General features: G+C 41.0%; 1 protein-coding gene across 1 annotated transcript in view; it reads left to right on the top strand.

Moving 5' to 3' along the window:
- The window catches only part of Fbxl17 (F-box and leucine rich repeat protein 17), a 402,885-nt gene that overhangs the window by 254,852 nt on the left and 127,036 nt on the right, over positions 1-20,997 (top strand). The window contains 1 exon segment of the mRNA XM_027397738.2: positions 881-957. Coding sequence (XP_027253539.1) covers positions 881-957 — 77 coding nt within the window.

Below are 20,997 nucleotides of genomic sequence, written 5' to 3'. Positions count from 1 at the left end.
ACTCTTCTGCTATTTGCCCTTTTGCTTAACTGCTGTCTATACGATGAACACGGGGAGTGCATTGAAGGGCACCCATGTCCGTGTGTCAGCCCGACAGTACAGCTTCTGATATTTTAGAGAACTGAGCTATGGATTAGGTAGTGTGGATAATCGTTATTTTTAAAATTCATTAAATTGTCTACTATAGCTCTGATAAGGTTATATTGAAAAATCTTTTAACTTCAGTGAAAATCAAAAAGATTTAAAAATATTATATGACTGTGTATAATTAAAATACTCTATATAACAGTTCATTTAAAATATTAAAAATGAAACATTTCTATAGTGAAAGTTTTATCATTCTTGCATGTTCTGGTTTTATATCCTTTATCAGTTATAGAGTTTTTTTTTACAACTTTGGATTTCACATTGAATAAAATTTCTTCAAATGTGCATTTAATGGTCTCAAACTTCAGAATTAAAAATTGGGCTCTGAATAATTATCATTCCTTTGAAATATCTATCTACCTATATACTGCAATTTTGGTTAATTATTTTATATCATTTTATATGTACACATTCATTATGCTACATGGGTTTATCAGCTTTTCGTACCCAGATTTACAGTGGTCTTAAAGGAATGCCTGTTTCCCATCTCTTGGGTTTTAAAGGATGCTGGTCAGAAAGCCTGTAATGAAACCACTTAGGATTGAGTCCTTAGCATGAGAGCAGAGAACACCAGAGTCTAGTCTGAGACCCCTTGAATGAGGTGTGTTGAAAGCAGAGGACTGGGCTATTCGTGAACTACTCACCTCTGGCGTCTTCTTGTGAATGTGTGGTCCCACCCTTGCTAATTTAACTGGGATGCATTAGTGTAACTCTACTACTTTGTGTGTTTCAGGTGTGTGGAGGTCATTGCCAAGGAGGGACAAAACCTGAAAGAGCTGTACTTGGTGTCCTGTAAAATCACCGATTATGGTATGTAACGAACCTTTGTCCTAACCCCTTACCCTTAGATGAATAAAGGTCTTAAAAACCATCAAAAGTTATTTAAAGAGAAATCACAAATCATCTTAGAGAGACAATTTGTGTTCATTTATGCTAATTCTGATTAAACAAAATAACGGAAAAAGGAATGGTGGTGTAAAAGTCACTGAAGTGAAAATGTGTGCATGAGCTTATCGTGACGCTCGCTCCCACCTGCGCACCTAACACGCGGGTTAAAGAATGGGGACTGAAGAGCAAGGAAATGAAAATACTTTTCAGGTCAGTGAAACTCCTGACTTGTAAACATGATTAATAAACCAGCGCACCCAGTTCACAAGCCTGGTGAAGGCCACAGAGGCTTGAAGGCATCCCACACTCAGAGAGACAGGAAGTAGTGGTGTCCGTTTGCATCAGCATTTAAAATTGGACGTTGTTATGCCCACCTTGTTCCTAAGGGGCATCGTTTTTCTGCTTTACGCGTGTTCAAACTGATCCGTCTCCTCCTCTGCATCCTCTTTCTACGTTACAGGTGTGGGCTCGCTTTGGGTGGGGGAAGGTGATTCTTTCACCGGGGTCTCGCTGGGCATACCGTTTATGACTCTTGTCAAGATCTTCACAGGTGCTCAGCAGCACCGAGCCAGGCTGTAACAAAGCTGTGTTCATTTAAACTGATGTATGAGACAGCTGTCATGCAGAGAGCCCTTATACTAACCTTCAGATTAAACAGATCTTTATGATAAAGATAACAGTTTATAAACAAATCAGTTAAGTCAGAAGCATCTGAACGGAAAACACAGCCTTAGGAAATTGCTCCCCGAAGAGGGATCTGACACTGTCTCCCCTCTATCAGGGAACAGTTGTTGTAATAAGTATTGGGGGTCAGGGGCATAGCGAGTTGGGTTACACTTCTACTTTTGTCTCTAATTCATAACCCTAGAGCCGTCTGTTAAGCCACATAGCATGTCCTGCAGAAGGCAGTAAAAATGAGTGAAAAATATCCACGTGGTTCCCACTGTTATATTGCGCCCCTCCCCCATTCACACACACAGCACTTGTCTTCCTTCAAGAGCAGCCTCCTGTGTGTAGAAAAGAGTTACACTGTACCTTTGTCAGCCCACAGCTGCAGGGATGACTCTCAGACTTGGGCCATTAGGGGGAGAGAGAGAGAAAGAGAGAGAGAAGGGTCCAACACAAGTCCTGTGTTTGTATGTCAGGCCCTAGCTTGCCTTTTAATCCTCTTTCTTCTCTGATTTTCTTCCTGGGAACTCTCTGTTGGTTTCTTGTATATCTTTCCATGTTTCTAAGATAGTTGTTTAGCGTCTATCTTTCTGCTCTTGTAGAGACTACTTTTGAAAATTCTCATTTAGAAAAGTGTCCATTGCAGGTACAAAGAGAACAAGGAGTGGGGATCACTCCATATCGTGCACATTTACAGAGGTCAGCACAGTCCTTATCCCACACCACAGAAGATACAGTGCATGAATTGTATGAAGAAAGCTATTACCTCCATTGGTGTCTCCATACGGAATTTTTCCAGTGTGCCCCCTGTGCTGTGGGGCAGTTGTAAAAAGGTTGAAGGTTACCTGAGAGTTGCTGACCCATTTGTCTTTACATTAGCTCTCCAGAGGACCTTAGATGTACCCTCAGGAAATACCTTTTTGTTTCCAACCTCAGTCTGCCAAGTAACCTTCAAAGAGGACAGTAAACACTTACCTACTGACATTGTAGTTTATGGCCCTACAAGGTAGCTAACACCCCTGGCTGGGGTCACTGTGTTTTGACTAGTTTTTTCAGGGCTGGAGTCCGCCCAGGGTTTTGACTAGTACTGCCTACCCAAGTTCCTGGCCCAGAGAGTCACTGGGTGAGACTGCTGCTCTCAGAAGCCCAGAAGTGCTCCCCTCAGCCGCTGCATACCTGCTAAATATTGCTCTTGGTAACACTGCTTCTCTGATGGCGGCCATTTTAACCTGACAGCAAGCCGTGCCACAGACTTTGGGATTACTCAAAGTCTCTGTGATCCTGGAAGCTAGCTGTCATTTCAGTTGTCCTAACAGCTACAGGCCTGAGACATGTCCAGTATGTCAGGATAGAAAGTCGGCACCCACAGTGTGCAGGGCCCTGCTCTGTGTGGGGGAGAGGTGTGGTTCCTAGGTCCCTTAGAGGCCAGGGTGGCCCTGCATGGCATGGGGCTGGAGGGGGTGATCCAGCTTTTTCTCCCAGGAAAGAAGATGGTTGGGTGGCCTGGTAAGATTAATCTTTGCTTTGGTATACCCCGAGCTGCTTCACCCCTACCATGGTGACCTTCTGCTGCTGTTGAAAGATTAGTGAGCTGAACCTCCTCCAGCCGTCCCCGGACCCGAATCTTTTTTGCTCTTAGTCCACTCAAATTAGGATCTGGGATGCATTATCTAAGCAGCACTGCTCCAGAGACAAAAGAAATCTAAACAAGAGCTACAAGACCTGCAGCCAAAATGCTTCTTTAAGTCTTCTATCAAAAATCAATGGACTCGTATTATATCATCTTAGTTTTCTTATCATTAGGTGTGTATTACCTGCAATGATGTTCCATTTAAAATAACTCCCTAGCTTTTTCTTTTTGTTTCACTTTAAATTGTATTTTAAGCTGCTCCAAGATTGCTGGGTAAGATTCACCTCTTTCTGTCAGCAGGCCTACCTCTGATAGCTGTGAAGGGGCAGAGAGGAGCTGTAGAAGGGAGATTTGCAAGTCAAAACGGATGCTTTATTGCTTACTGTTATTATTCTCGGTTTCCTTTCTATTATTTAAATATAAATAGCGCTCATTGTTGCCTGCACAATAGTACTACTTCGCTGAACTCTGTTTTTCGAATTCCCATTTTTATGTCTATTTAAATTTCTCTCTATTCCACTTTATTCTTCATTCTGCTGCATTTCGAAGATAACATGATATCTTGTCTTCTAAATAATGAGCCTGATTCTCACCTGAAATCTGATGTATGTTACATTTATTTATTTGAAAGGAAGACAGGGAGAGAATGTAAAAATATGAATGAATGAGAATCTCCCCACCCCGTGTGTGTGTGTGTGTGTGTGTGTGTGTGTGTGTGTGTGTGTGTGTGTGTGTGTGTCTACTATAGTGTACAAGGGACAATTTGTGGGAGTCTGCACTCTCCTTCTGCCATGTGGGTCCATAGGACCAAATTCCTGCAAAGACTTTACCTACTGAGTCATTTTGCTGCCCTGAAATATATTTATACCCTATCTAAATATTTTTGGTTGCTAGAATGAATTTATTTCTTCCCTGTTTACTACGCCACCATCACCACAAGATTGTAGCTAGGTCCCCTTGGAATGAAAGACCGAACAGTGATAGTTTTAATGCCATTTACTGTGAACAGCTACAATATTTAGATTTACCTAAGAGGATTTTTAAAGATACTCGTTCAAACAATACTACTGTTGAAGGGAGGACCACCATCTTAATCTTAAGAATCCTATTACACATATGCAGTATCTGTTATTATTTAATTTATATCAGCAATGCTTTATGGTTTTCAGTCAAGTCCATCTCTATATAGTGTATGCTTTTGCTGTTATTTTAAATGTATACAGATTTTTCATACAGATTTTTTTCTCCAGCACAGAAAGGCAGTATTTGTGAAGTGACTGCGTAGTTTTGTATTGCTAAATTTACTTATTAAATCTTTTAGCTTTTAAAATAAAAAAATTAAACTTTATGAAAAATTTACTATCTCAACCAGCTGAATTTTAACTCTGTCTTTAGTAGAGTTTTCAAGTTAAAAAATAGCCTAACCCATATTTTCAAGATAAATAAAACTGTTTGTATAATGATGGGGCGTGAATGGCCTTATGCCTCTAAGCTTATACACATGTACATATGTATTTATGTATGTACACATATACAGTGGTTCTAAATTAACTTTTTATAACTGAATGCTATAATTTTATATTTAACATAGCCATTATCTAAATTACCAACTTCCCAACATTCCTTTTTTATATTACTTTGGTATTTTGGAAGTACCTTGCTTCATTTTAATTGGCAGTTTTTTATATCACCCTTAGTAAAGGAGTCTCCTTTTATAAATATGGAAAACTTAACCCAAATCCCAGCCATACATTTCATGGCACAGTGCTTCCCACTCTGCAGACTGAGCCTTTCAGTTGTTGCTGCTGTTACTGTTGTTGTGGCTGCTCTGAGCGTGAACATAAACAGGGCCATGATTGCTCCTCATCAGTGTGGTATCAGTGATGAGTGGTTTGTAGGTGGCATTGTGACACCTACCCTGAACACCACGATGGTAACAAAGCTTCTCCATTTGTAGTAGTCAGTGAAAGCAGAAGGACATCTTGCTTTTCACAACTTCTGGAAAGTGCTTTTCTTGTGTGGTAATGAATTCTCTACTGAAAGGTCTGTGCAGACAGAGAAAGCCCCTGAGGAGGAGGACGGAGGATGGAAGCCTGGGCAGACACTTATCCTATCTGATCTGTAAATTCGCTTCAGATCCTAGGCTTTATTCTGCACTGTTTCCTTCAGCAAAGCTCTGTTTGTAAGTGCGCACCCTGCTGGTGGGATGCTATGGGAATCCACACAGAGGAGCTGGCTAAGAAGTGACAGTCATACACAAACTAACAAGCTTTCCATCATTGTAAGCAACATGGTGGTGTCAGTTGAGAAGGTAGGTCTGTGAGGTGCCGGGGAGTCTGAGAAGACAGGGTCACCATGGACTACCCGAGCTGGGGAGTGACTGTGGGAGAGGCAGCGGAAGAGAGCGTCTCAGGGAGATGCCAGGGGGAAGACATGGAGCATCAACCGGCGTCTGAATGGATGAGTTTGTGTGCATTGGTTAATCTAAAGAAAGATCAGAAATCATCCAGAATGATGATGTGCGTGCGCACGCAGGCAAATGTTGAAGAAACCTCACGAAAATACTCAATTTGAAAATTCAGTAAAAGTTCCAATTTTTGTTGCAATTTATCCTGTCTAATTCATCATTCCCATGGCAACAACTTCACTTAACATACATTACATAGAGGGAAACCTCCTGTTGGGTAATAACGACTAATAAACTATATAGCTCTACTGAGAACAAATGTAAACTTCTGTCATGATAATGATAGAGTAATTGCAGTTTATTTCATGTTTTATGTAGGCATTTCTTTAGTTCCTTAAACATTCCAGTCTCTAATACTTGAGACTACAAATGTGGAAACATGGTTTATGAACTACAGTATTATATGGATTCAGTATTAAGGTAACTTATTATATAATTATTCATAGGTCAGTGATGTACTCCAGAGTATTGTTACTTAAAAATACTCCATGTTCAGTACTTGATGCTGTATTAAATAATTTCCTTTTTCTCTTTCAGACAGGGTCTCTCAGTTAGGTTTCCCCTGAACTCACTGTGTAGTTGAAGATGGTCCTCCTGCCTGCACTGTCCACAGTGCTGAGATCACAGTTAGGCATACCCTGTCCCATATGCTTGGTGCCAGGAATCACACCCAGACCCCCATGCATGCGTTTGACACAAGCATCCTGCAACTGAGCTACAAGCCCAGCCCAGCTATTTTCTTAACTTCCCATTTTTGAATAGTTCTTTGTAAATGAAATTATTTGCAGGTGCCTGTGATGTCTCATTAGGTAAAGGCTCTTGTCTGAAGCTAAAGGACCTCAATTCCCGTCTCCAGGACTTCCTTGTCCCAAATATAGCAAGTCAGTCTCTGACCTTTAAACATATGACACAGCTCCTGAGAGCACGTGAGCATGCATGCACAAACTCCACACCACACACACAGATGAATAAAATGTAGTCAAATCCCAGTGAATTAATTTTTAATTCCCTTTTAAAAGTTTGATAATGAAATTGTGACAGACCTGGAACCGTTTCAATAGATGAGCAAACTGAGCTCAGACAGAGTTAATTTGTTAGTGCAACTATCCCTGCTACCTCCGACAGCAGCTGACTTTTCAGGGTTCTTGGCTTTTCAGGCAGGTATTATTTTCCTTATTTTTAAATGGTTATTTTAAACCAATTCCAGTTAATACAAGATAATTGATAATTCTCTTTTAGGATGCATACCTATTTGGAAATCCTTAACTGTACATACAAAGTAGCATGGGTAATTGCGCTCTCGTATTTCTTAAAGGTGAAGCTCACAGATTCTTAGGCTTCAGTGTTGCCATTTGCCTCAGTTTCCATTAATGTACATTCTTAAAAGTCAAAATTGAATCCCTCATTGGGGCGGCTCAGCCTTCTCTTTTTGCTTTCCATTTAGTGTCCCTTTTTTTTTGAAATCTGTGGTTTATTTAGTGAATTTCTCAAGTGTAACTGTACCCTGAATCATCTGTTGTCAGTTTTCTACTTAGAAAATCCAGCCCCAAGCCAAGTTCGCTCCTCATAAGAGGTGCAGCCTCTGTAGCTCAGCAAAACATCATCATTCGGGAATTCCCCTTTCCCATTCACAGCTGCAGTCTCTGCTTTTGGAGAAAGGGAGGAGACTTAAGGAAAGATAAGAGGTGGGCACTAGGGTTGAACACCTTTAATCCCAATTTGGGAGGCAGAGGCAGGAGGAGCTCTGTGAGTTTGAGGCCAGCCAGAGCTACAAAGAGAAACCTTGTCTCTAAAAACAAAGCAAAGCAAGAAACATTTAAAAATGAAAGGTGATTTCATATTTTTGCTCCTTCATCAACTTTATGATTACTTTCAGGTTTTGCTTGGACCTTTTAGATCCAACCACTTGGAAATAAGTATAAAGTTATTCAAGTTCTTTAGTCTTACACACTCTCCCACACAGGCCATCAGATCCCTTGTCCTTCAATGACTGTGACTCAGTGCATTTAGTCATTCAGAGAACCGAGGATCTGTAAAACATGCATGTGTTTCCACTTCTTCCAAAGTGTAGAGGACACACTGGGCCTGTCGTTAAATGGCCTGCTGGAGAGAGTAGGGAAGCAGTCCATGCCAGCGGGGTCACCTGGACAATGTCTTGAGATAGATGGGCCCAACCTTGTCAAGCTCATCTACTGTGTGATCTTGTTATCTACAGATGAAGAAGGCACAATCCAACTACCTCCTGTCTGCCAATGAAACAGAACCTCTTGATTTCTCTCTTAGTGTGGATGTTAAATAGATCTTTCTTGTGTGCAGAAAGAGTGGCTTAATCATTTACTTCATTATTTAAGTAAATCAAACTTACTTTAAACTCCGGTATTCAACTGTTCATTTTAAACCTTCCTCTAAAGCATGCTCTTAAGACTCAGTCACCTAGAATTTATCTGTCATATGTGTTTCTCTTCAAGGGTTTATTGCATGACATTTAATAAACAGTTTGAACTTTTCAACTTTCCTAACAATTGAGTTGAGTTGGCATGGCTGATCCAGTCTCTGAGCCATGTGCCATGAATTTCATGCTGAAAGTGACTTGGCTGTCGCTGAATGTGACTGCCAGCAAGCAGAGAGAAAGATTTTTAAACACTGTAAAAGGGAGATAAACAAAGCAAAGCAAAGCAAAACAAAAACACAGGTCATCTTTAAGATGCCAGATGTTTTTCTCTTGTCTATGGTGTGTGTGTGTGTGTGTGTGTGTGTGTGTGTGTGTGTCCATCTATCCTTGACCAATGAGTAATATTCACTAATATAATTTGATTGTTACAGCTGGAAGGCGTGTTGCAAAGTAGTCAGACACATACTTTCGGGTGACTGATAGTGGCATATCTTTACACACCCGTTACCTGGGGTCAGTCCCCCTCCTCTCTCCACACGACTTCTTTTCCTTTCTTTCTGCTCTCTCCTCCCTGCTCACACATGGCTTTAGGAGCTTCTCCAAGAAAACAGTTTTGTTTTGACGATACTTGATTCCTTAAAGATTCTTCTGTTCTACTATTGGATTTGAAAATTCACAGTAATCCCCTAATCGCTTCCAGCCCCTTCCTTGACCTCTGTACTTTGGGAGGTTCCTCTGTGGTCAGTCCTGGAAAGCTCCATTTGGGGGTCAAGGGTCCCAGAGATGCTGGTCTAGAGTGAGGAGCAGACACTCTGCAGGGGACAGGTCAGGGTCAGGATTCATCAGCAAGCAGGAGCAAGCATTCAAAATTCTCAGTTATTTTGATTCTCTAGTATAAATATACTACCTGTTAAGTGAAAAATAATAAAGTGATGTATGTGCTATGTAAGCATGTTATGTGACGTGCATCTCTCTCTCTCACAGATTCATGCTGCCCATCTTGAACAACAAAAAGAAACTTAATTCTTAGCTCCATAATATAAGTGAAAAGCTTGAAATTCAGTCAGTCTTATTTTATGTGAGGCAAATGTACTTGGCTTTTTTGAGAATCATGCCGTCTGCTATGCTTTATATGAGAAATTGGGCAAAATCCTCACAGTGATCATTTTCAACTTTGTCTTTCCAACACACCTTGCAATTAAGGCTTGCCAATGATTCACTTTTTAAAATGCGACAAATTAGTAGAGACTCAGATAGCTTTCCCTCTTAAATTCTGATTAAAATTTTCCTAAATGTCAAGGAAAGAGGCGAGTTCTTCAGGCTTGTTGAGGTTGAGGTTCACACGGGATTTGTTGCTCTCCTTCGTGGCAGAGCTTTGGGTGCCAAGTACTTATCACTATAAATTTTTATTGCTGGCTTACCTATTTGTGACCTGCACCATTGTGAAGCTACCTGCCTTCACCCAAATACATGATCTCTTAGACTTCTGTCACACTCATTTACGTTGATAATATTTGGGACCAAAGCAAAGTCAGGAAATGTGCTATGCGTGCATGCTTGGCACATACATCCATGTTCCTGTGTCCCAAGTCCATCACATTCCTTAGTCTACACAAGGACAGACTTGCAGCAGAGTGAGGCCCCCTTGAGAAAACTGAGCGCCAAGTGCACAAGTGCAGAGAGAACTCCCCACACCGTATAGACATAGGGAAGGGCATGTCCTTTGTGTAACTGTGCAGCCTAGAATTCTAGGATAGTCAGGAATATCCAATAAAACCATGTCTCAAAAAATAACAATAAAAGAATAAAACTTCAAAAAAAGATTCTTGATTTGAAATCAGTTCTCTCTTAGTTTATGGAAAAAAACAAATTTTAAATTTCATGAAAGCATCTTAATAGCATATATTTATGAAATCAGGGTTTTTTTTGTATGACATACTGTAAGTTCTTGTGGTTTCTTGGTGTATAGAAAGGCTCTTTTAAATGCATTTAATATGTTGTAGACCCTACAAATATTTATTGTATTTTTGTTTTGGTGGGGGGCGGGTACAGGAAATCAGTTGGCATTATAGACTTATACTTTGGAGCTATGTAGTATATGTTCTACTGTTATAAATCTATATAAATCTACAGCCTGCTAGGAATGGTGGGCTCTCCCCCAGCTCCTTTCGGTTTGGAATAAAGGCTCTTTGTGGATGCAGGCCTGTCTCACCGATGCATTCAGTATTTTCTGAGCTGAGGTCTGTCTGTTCAGTGCCGGCCATGTTTCTAACTGTGCGCGTTCAGGCTGCGATTGACTGACAACCAAGTCACTTTCGCTAACACTTACTCAGTCCCAACCACTACAGATAAGATGGGTTCCGGGGCCAGAATTTGTCCCTCACTAACAAAGCCCACTTTATGCCCGTAGTGAAACTTATACAGTGAATGAAAATTCAGTGACCTATATTCTCCAGTTTAAATCCTTAAAATTTTAAATTAAAACTTTGTCAACAGTAATTCTATCCATACTGAGGCAAAAAGAGCCTTCTCTACAATCTGGCTGCACTAAATGTAATTCATAACTATCAAAAATCCGTTTTCTCTGCATAACTTTTAAGAACGCTCCCGATGTCTTGAAAATTCCATGCAATTTTCTTTAAAAGTTGGTCTGGAGTGCCACTGTGCATCTCGAAGGCCACATACAGTGAGCTAAATTACAGCAGTAGCATATTTCCCAAGCCCCATGTAGCTGCAAATCCTTTACCCTGAAGTACATGGCAGCAGCCTTTCTCCTTGAACGGCGAAGAGAGCGGAACTTGGGGCCGTTTCAATTTAACACATGATGTGCTGTGTGCTCGGGCTGCCGCCCACCCTGCCTAGGGTCTCCTCTTGAGTCACCCTTGCTTCCTGTAACAGGAATCAAGTATGTAACATCGATTATATTACTGCATCCATAGTACCACTCTTTTCAAAGTATCATCTCCCTGCACTGACTGCTGTGGAAGTCTTTCCTTTTCAGTGCGTTCATCTAAATGCAGAGTGGAGTGTGGCCGTTCAGACTTTTTTCTTTTTCAAGCCTTCATAGCTGGTCTTCCCTGGCTCTGAAAACACTTCAGTATTCATGGTGTTACTCAGCTAGAGATGGGGAACTTCCCTCGTACCTCTCATCGCCACCATGACCAAGCCAGGCTGAATCTGTTCACAAAATGTATCTTCAATAAAGTCGTTCTATTAATGATCCATTCCCTTAGACTACAGACAGACATAGAACAGCTGTCCCATAGCCAGCCCAGCACAGTGCACTCTTAGGAAAAGAAAAAGAGGTGTCAGAATTGTAAACATTTGTTTAAAACCGGTCTTCCTTTTATCAGAGTCCTTAGTGGAGAGTGTAAGTAAGCATTGGGAATGTCCTACCTAACAGAGATGGTGGTGGGGGCTACTTTCCACAGAACAGATGTGATGATCTTTTTGAAACTGGTTTGCAGACAATAAATAGAGTATTTACAATTGTTCCTGCCTTTAGAAATATATTGCCCTGGGCTGGTTACCATAATCTACACCTGTAGTTCCAGTGCTCAGAGGTGGAGGCAGGAGAGTCCCAGTTTTGAAGGCAGACAAGCATTTACATAGTGAGTTTATTTAAAAAAACAAAAGAGAAGGACAAGAAAGGAATTGTTTGTCCTGGCTTTTTGAAGCCCCCAAACCAAAAGAAATATTAAAACTTAACCCCTCAGGTGCCTTGACTACCCTCAGGCACTGTCAGTCATTGCGGGTCGTCCTGGAACAGTTCACCCAGGATGAGAAGGCTGGAGTCAGCCTACTGTAGGCCACTGTCCTTCAGTCCATGTCTGCAAGAACAAGCAAGTCCCATGCCTCAGCTTACCCAGTAGTCAGAGATGCCTACTTCCTCATCCAGCCAATGAAGGGAGGCTCGCTCACAGGGTGGTACATGGCTTCTTGCTTCCAGTGACAACACATTAGCCCTGAGGACTTTGGCAGAGCAGTTTTCAGTGACACTGGCTCTTTTCCAACCAGGCAGGGCCTTTGTCTCCATGAGCAGTGTTGTTCAGGGACGTGATCTGCACACTCCTTTCCTGTTCCTGGGAACAGATTTGGTGTATGTAGTGTGGGGGGGGCGGGGGGGGGCAGAGGACAGATTCTAATGCAGAAAGAAAAGGTCAGCTCTTTGTTTGCCCACAATGGGAAGCTTCAAATTAAACTTTAAATAAATACATGGAAGACATGTATTTAACGCCAATCCACAGCCATCCTTCCCATGCCCACTTCCTGACTTTAGAGAAGTAGGGCTTGTATCCCTATGGCAGAGAGACACAGACAGGACAGAGACAGGAAGGCACTACTGAAACTGGACCCTCTGCTGCAGCCCTGCCCTGCACGCAGGGTGGGCTGGGCTCTGGCCTGAGGCGTGGTACACAGGACCACGCCTCTTTAGAGTTCCTTCAATTTATTTTAAGATGTGGGAGGAAAGAACAACCAACACCAGGTGTTAGGATCACCAGGAATGAGCTTCTACCTATCTCATCAGCCTGGTCTCCAAAACAGAAAGAGAGAAAAGTCCCTGACAGTTTACATTGTAGCTCTGCTGCCACCGGCTGGCCTGGCAGAACACCGACCGGCACCCCCAGAAAAGCCTAGAACACTTGCAGATGGAAAAGCTCAGCCAGCACTTCAAAGCCTCTGCGTGTAGTGTCTAAGATCTTAGGGCATCAGAGGAATCAGAATCAGAATCTCCTCGGCTAATGGGAGTCATAGTGGAAACTAGGGCAGGAATGTCACATGACATAGCACAGACCCTACCAGGAAGCATTTCTCGCTAGCTTGGCTCCCAGTTCTGAGATCACGGCAGACAGAAGTTTTGGTGGCATCTGACAGGGTTGGGCTGGATGGTTTTCCAGTCTTGCTAGCTTTTAGAAAATGCTAGAATCCTCTGAGGCCCCAGTTTTCCATATGCAGAAGCCCGCCCACGGCAACCTCCACACTGCCATCTTTTCCAGGCTGAGAGACTTTTCCTTCCTCTGGCTAACTGTGCTCCCTTCTCTCCATCCTCCTAGGCACGCTTTTGGAAACATGCTCATTGTACACGGAAGCCTTGTTATATGATAATGTTCTATAATTTCATATCCATGATGTAATGAATGTTAATAAGTCAAAACCAAATCTCCAAAATGAAATGACTCATCATTATAGAATTGGAAATGGATTGTCATTTTAATAGTAAATGTAGATTTTAGTGGATTGTCATTTTAATAGTAAATGTAGATTTTAGTAGCATAGATATAAATATTTGACTAAGAAAAGAATATATTTATTTCTTTTAACCTAACTCTTCAGCTGAAACAGCCACACAAGCGATCTTTGTTTCATAACCCATCATTTTGTTTTCTCTAAATTGAATCTCAACCAGTAAATTCTTAATAGTTGTTATAAAAACACAAAATTAGAAAACTAGTTAAATGTGCCAGTACATGTGAAGAGAACTCCTCTTCCTTCCTTCCTTCCTTCCTTAGGGGGTGTAGGGATCTGAGATCAACACTCTAATGCTGTTAGCTGCCTGGAGATCTTAGATGTGCAAATTAGTTTAATGAAAATATGTACAGCAATTTCATAATTTCATACTCTGAGATAGGTAGAGGTGGGCACGTGTGTGTTCAAGTGTAAGAATCATAGCCTGTTCCCATTGCTATTAAATGCATTAAAATAATTTTTAAAGATCTCTTTAATAGGTGTTAGTTTTATTCATAGAACATTTCAAGAATAGAAGGCTTACTTATTTAAGTGCTTTTAACCAATCTCTAAACCTTAAACACAGTGAAGCATAGTGGAGAAGCTGAAAGCAAGTCTGCTTGTGGTATGCAATACCTCTTTTGTACTGTCTTGAGACAATACAAAGTTGAAAGCAGAGATTTTACTCAGTGGAATGATTCTGTTTGCAATGAAATCTACATTTCCACCAAATACAATGTCAAATTTCAACAGTAATTAGTTGTCTTTGTTGTGTCTTAACTAAGATTTTAGCTTCTGAGTGAGTGTCCATGAGAAGAGCTTTGGGTTTCCTTAACAGCAGTTGAGGCCAACAAAAAGGTCTCCGTACTCACAGGCAAGTAGATTCCTGTCCAGCCTCCTTGGCCCTGCATAGTTCCCGTTGTCAAGTGTACCACTTTGCACCCTATCTGCTAAAGCCTCAGTGCCAAGAGGATGGCAAGATTCTGGTAAATTTGGAAGGCACCCTGCTCTCGCCGTTGGCAGGATGGGGCTGCCCCAGTGTTCTTGGCATGTGCTGAAGAGTCCTATGAAGTGGCTCTTACTCCTTCCAAGGAGATTGGGACCTCCTTCTCCTCATCCTGGCATGCCCTGCCCCACCCCGCCCTGCCCAGCCCTAATACATGGGAAGTTGCTCAGTCTTAGCACAACTTGATATGACATGTTTCCTAAACAGAAATGAGGAAGAGTAGATTTGGGGGTTGTAACAGAAGAGGGTTAAGCAAGAGGGGGAGGAGAAATTGTGTCTGGGATTTAAATAAATAAATGTAATTTGGGGGAAAACAGAGAGAAAACATGAGTCTTGTATCTAGGACCTAATAGACATTCAAAGTGGTGGTGGGTGGTGACAGTTTCTTTTTAATTTCTTTAGTTGAAATAGAATTATATCACATCCCCCTGTCCTTTTTCTTCCTCCAGCTACTCCCAGCCCCTCCCATGTCCCAACACACGTTTTCAAGTTGATGGCCCCTTCTTGTTCTTCATGGTTGTTAGGACAGAGAACTCCTGAAGAGGCAACACATGCCTGTCCCTGCACCAAGTCCCATCAATCCCTAGGTCACATGTTTGTTTTTAATTTTATCCTCTCAAAATGACCTCCAGGAAGTTGTGGATATGTACAATATAATATAATGAGTGGGATTTGTGAATGTATCTACCTGCTACCTGGATGGTGTAGAGAAGTCCACCCCCAATCACCAGCCTCCATGCAGTGCAGGCTGGCAGGGGTTGCAGAGCTGTGAGCAAGCCCTGCCCCCCCCCCACCCCGTAGTAGGTAGAGTGGATCTTGACAAGTCCAGGAGTGGTGAGTATAGGCAATTTAGAATGCAACATTAAAAGCTTTGCTAGTTAAACTTTCTGTTTCAAATGGTGGAAAAATAAAAAGACGACATCATGATGTCATCAGTGATATAAGAATCGGTGTCTCTGAGAAGAGACTACAAGGAAACCAAGCAAGGGGGACACTGGAATTGTTTGTGGAAAGGTTTCTTAGGTGTGCATTCACGCACTGTGCTCTGCTACTCTGTTGACATCCAGCTACCGTGATGTGCTACTTAGGATTCATGTTTCAAGGTCAAAACAGCTCAGTTGTGAAACTCTTAGAATGAGAAATTTATATTAAAATAAAATCTATGTACATTTGTATTTAGAACTAAGGTGTGCGTACACCTCCCCCCCCCCACACACACACAAATTCTCTAGTGCCTGCGTGTTCAGAGGCTAGAGGTCTACTTCAAACATCTTTCTCTGTCACCCCCTCACCTTAAATTTTGAGACAGGATCTCTTATTGAACCTGGGGCTCACTTTTCTGCTCACACTGTCTGAGGTGTCACCTGCCCTGCATCTGCTGGTATTACAGACACAAGCAACATGCCAGGTTTTTCTGGGGGTTCTGGGGGGACTGTAACTTAAGCCCTCATGTTTGCACAGTGGATCTTTATCCACTGAGCCATTTCCCCAAGCCCTAGAATTCAATTCCTTTAATTGTGTATCTGTGGACATTGATATTAAAAGGTAAAAACATTTAATGTAGCTCTCCAACATGCTAATTACTTCTGCTTAGCATCACATAAACATCTGTTTCTCAATTATAATTTGCCAGTGGAATTCTTAATGAAATCCAGCCCTTCCCGTTAAAATTGAAGAGAATAATTGTTATGTATTGCTATTTGTGTGCAATATGTTTTAATTCTCACTGTAACTTAGCCCTGTCCTACAGAAATATACTACAAGCTACAGATGAGAGCTTCATAAGTAACTTATATTTTTCTAGTCATCATATTGAAACAAAAAGGAACAGACACTGGTGACATTCATTGAAGTAATATTTAATGCAATATAATGAAAGCACTGTCACTTTATTCAATAGTCAACTTATATTACTTATGATTTTTTTTCCCATCTTTATTTCTATCTTTGAAGTGTGGTGCTTATTTCACATTTACAGCACTTCTCAGTTGTTTCAGGTGTTTCAGGTGTTTCAGGTGCTCCATAATGGTATGGACTTATGTCTCTTGTGCTAGGCAGGGTAACTCTAGATTTGCCACCTTTAGTAGGTTCATTCTAAATTTAATAAAATGTGAAAAATGACTATGAGTTTCTTTATTTGTGGCAAATATGAAACTGATTGCTGAAACGAGGCTTCATCTGTTCACTGTGGTGGTGATCAGAGTGCTTCTTTAACCACATTGTCAGTGACTTGAGGTACACCTCCTTCCTGCCTCACCCTTCTGAGGTTTTCTTTTTCTTTTCTTTTTTTCTGATCCCCTCCTTTTGTTCTCAGTTGTACTGTCATTTATAAATACAGCAGACTGTTCCTCTCGTACCTCAGGGGAATGGCAGACAGAAGTAAAAGGGGCGTCGTAAGTTCTTGTCCCCTCTAGTGACTCCTGGATTATTTGGATGATAGTGAATCTTGATGCTATTTTCAGGATGTCATTGCCATGATACTCTTAAAGTAATGGCTAGCGGAGAGTACTATCCCTCTCTGAGATGCCTCGAGAGGCCACAGTCAGTGTGGATTAGACGCCCTGTGGAGGATATGCATATGTGACGTGTAGACTTCTTTTAATGATGAGCCTGTTTGTGGAACGATGGAGAATAATTAGGATATAGGATAATTAGGATATAGGATAATTAGGATATAGGATTTCCGGGTTACATATAAATTGCTTTGACGGGGACCAGGAAAATAGTTTTGAGGATGATGTTGGTTAGTTTAGCATTCATTGGCTCATTTAATCTCAACAATCATAGATTTTTCTTTTTTAAAAAATATTTATGTGTATGGGTTTTTGTGTGCACACACAGATATGTGTACCACATGACTGACTGCCTAGTATGATGGAGCCCCTGGAACTGGAGTTGCAGACGGTTGTGAGCTGCCATGTGGGTGCTGGGGATTGAACCCAGGTCCTCTGGAAGAGCAGCCAGTGCTCTTCACCACTGAGCTTCTCTCCAGCCCTGTAGATATTCAATGTCTGTTATTATTGTCACACTGAAACAGAATTTTATTCCCTAAGGATAAAAAGTGAATAGCAGGAGCATGGTTTAAATTTACCCACACCTCTGACGCCTAATCATGTCCTTTCCTCTATACTGTGCTTAGGGACCATAGTTGGACACTTGGAACTTCAGTTTGCTGTGAGGCTTGGAGCACAGCTCCCGGAAGGCAGTGTCCAGTCCAAGCTCTGGCTACTGACTGGAAATGTGAGGACGTGAAAGTCTGAGTGGTTTTCAGGCCATGGGATCACAATCTCCAAATCCACGTGTGCTTGAAGGCTCAGGGTCTGACTGCTTTGGAGTGAGCCAGGCCTGAATTCAGAACCAGGGTCTGTTTCTAAATGTGTGTATGAAGGTAAGCTGATTGTTAAGACTGTTGTAAAGACAGGGTGGGAAATGCAGTAGTTATAATTTGCTCTTTACTTACTTATCCCTCAAACAAGAATGAAAACTGAACTTGTAACACAGTCGGTCTCCCATTAAAGTTATCTTTCTAATATCGTAGCAATTCTGAAAAGGAAAATGAGTGGGAGGTGGGGTGTGATCACAAGAGTTCAGAAGGAACGAAGGCTTTTAGGCTGGCATGGCTCAGAGGGCCTGGATTTGCATGGGAATGCTTCATAGTTCAGATTGGCAGTGTGAGCTGGGCCGAGGCACATATTACTGCCTGTCATTCTCACGGTCTGTGGGCATCTGTACACAATCGAGGAGGGCATGGAGGTGTGGGCCATAGCAGGTCTCTACACATCTGCTTGCAGCTGAAAGGACATCTGTAATGGACCATCTCTTACAAATTCGGGTCCGTACTGGACTTCATCAGCCTTGTAATCGAATTACTTTTAACCTTAAAGTACCTTCTCTTTCCATATCTTCATTTTTCCACATACCATAGTCTGAACTTTCACTTTGTCTAAGAATAGAAGTTTGACTTTTTGCCTTTAAGTAGGTTTCACTGAACTAATTCAAATGCTGATTGATATAATGCTATTTATTTAATTTAATAGTGTTTTTATTTGATAATATTATTAAATTAAACTTTAAATGAGGCCAGGTCAGTTGAACTTCTTAGTTTGAAACTCATATCATTTTTCAAAAGTGAGTATTTTAAAGATCTTGAATAATTTATTAAAGCCTTCAGAAATTGTTTTAGGTTTTAGTTACATTGGTGCACACACATTCTCTAAGGGCATTGGGTTTTTTAGATAGAAAAATTTGGTCTTCTCTCAAATGAAGCATCCTGGAATTCATACACCCAGCGGGTTTTAATAGTATGTTCACCTGATAGTTTAAATGTCCCATAGGAAACAGTTCGTGCAGCCCTTACCTAAATCTCAGTGGAAGCTAAGCTGTATGCAGTGCCGTTCCTAACGCTTTCACAGGAACACCAGGTTAAGTGTGAAATAATTAACCTTGTACTGCACTGACAAGATCCACCTCTATATTTTATGTGTTTCTATGAATATGACAGTATTGTTTTAATTTATAAAATACAGCAAGAGCAGAATATTCTAAGTAACAGGTAATGCTCTGAGGTCATTTTTTTAATTTATTAAATTTTATTTTATATGCATTGGTACTTTGCCATGGGTGTCAGGTCCCCTGCAACTGGAATTACAGACAGTTGTGAGCTGCCATGTGGGTGCTAGGAATTGAACCCAGGTCCTCTAAAAGAGCAGTCAGTACTCTTAACCACTGAGCCCCCTAAGATCATGGTTTAAACTTTTCAAAAAATTGTTATTGTGTATGATACACAATTGACAACATGTACATTTATTAGGAACATACAACTTTATGAACTGAATATAATTCAAGAACCAGACCCACATCAACAAACATTTCAAATTTGCGGCAGTCCTCCAGTACCCTTCCCTCTATTGCCTAAGGCAGTGGGCAGCATTTAATTTTGTCTTGTCTACTTATTTCTAACCATATAACAGTATAGAAATCTCCATATATATTTTGTGGTAGATGATTGCTTTTTATGTTGACTGTTCGAAATAAATAATATCAGTGCTGGGATGTAACTTGCTAATAGAAAATCCTCCACTTGGCCAGGCGTTGGTGGCGCACGCCTTTAATCACAGCACTCGGGAGGCAGAGGCAGGCAGATCTCTGTGAGTTCAAGGCCAGCCTGGTCTCCAGAGCGAGTGCCAGGATAGACTCCAAAGCTACACAGATAAACCCTGTCTCGAAAAACAAAAGAAAAAGAAAAGAAAATCCTCCACTTTGAGTCAGGAAATTTTTCAGTAGGTCTAAATCTTTTTATGATGTATTTTTATGTAAGTGTATGTTCACACATGTGTATACATGTGTGTGAGATCAGCCTCCTGCTTTCCTTTGAATGTTTACAAGAGGGTGTATTTTGGTGTGTATGTGTATGACTCAAAGTGCTACATTAATAGAGAAAATGATCTTTTTTAATTAAAAAATTTGTTATTATTTGCCATCAAAGTGGAGAATTTCATTCACAGTGTTTGTGATGATCTCTAACATTTAATGGAATAAGTTACTACCTGTGATAATCAAAAGAAATAGTCTAGCTTATGACAGTATGTCTGCTATATTTCCCAAGCCTTCTTGATTGAGACATAATCTTACCTTGAAATTTAAACGTGTAATTAATCGTATCTTCAGTATGATTTTAACATACTTTTGAACATACAACTGGCTCACGCTTAAACCTAGGTATCATGGCACTGACGAGGGAGCCGAAGGGAACATGTATTCTTAAAAGGATGTTGTCTAAGAGGTTGATTAATTGACTGATTGATTGATTGATTGATTGATTGATTGATTGACTGAGTAGGATGAACACTTAAGTGAGACTGACCCAGTATGACATTATCAGATATTAATTATCACATTATTTTAATTTAGAGTTGTCATATTTTATGTTAGATAGAACCATGACACAAACAAATTATGATTTGACCATAAGATTTCTGAGTAAAGGTAATAAAATACATATTGTCATTTTCATTGCTATATTAGTTCTTTTCTTGTTGGTGCAACAAAATGCCTGACAGGAAGAAACTGAAGGGAGGCAGGTCGTTTCACTTTATATTCCTTGGGATATAGCACCTCTTGACAAGGAGGAAATGGCAGTAGAAGCCTGCTGAGAGCAGGGAGAGGTGTCTGGTGCTGCCCAACTCCCTGGCTCTTTTCTATGCAGTTCAGGACCAGGTCCACTGCTAGGGTCGGGTTTCCCACCTCCGTCAGCCCAGTCTATAAATCCCCCAGCAGCTTCCCCAGGTGTTTATCTCCAGGCTGACTCTGGATTCTGTCAAGTTGACAATCAATGTTAGCCACTTCAAAGGTAAGTATTGTATTTTTTTAAACCATGTAAAACTGAAAAACTCTAGAAAAAAATATATATGGATGTGGAGAGAGAGAGAGAGAGAGAGAGAGAGAGAGAGAGAGAGAGAGAGAGAGAGAGAGAGAGAGAGAGAGGGAGGGAGGAGAGAGAGAGAGAGAGAGAGAGAGAGAGAGAGACTGAGACTGAGATTAAATCAGGGGAAAATACAAGAAATGTTCTCATT

This window comes from Cricetulus griseus, chromosome 2 (genome assembly GCF_003668045.3).
Source record: "Cricetulus griseus strain 17A/GY chromosome 2, alternate assembly CriGri-PICRH-1.0, whole genome shotgun sequence".
NCBI lineage: Eukaryota > Metazoa > Chordata > Mammalia > Rodentia > Cricetidae > Cricetulus > Cricetulus griseus.
The sequence above is the reverse complement of the archived record's forward strand: the minus strand, read 5'-3'. Positions and strand labels throughout refer to the sequence as shown.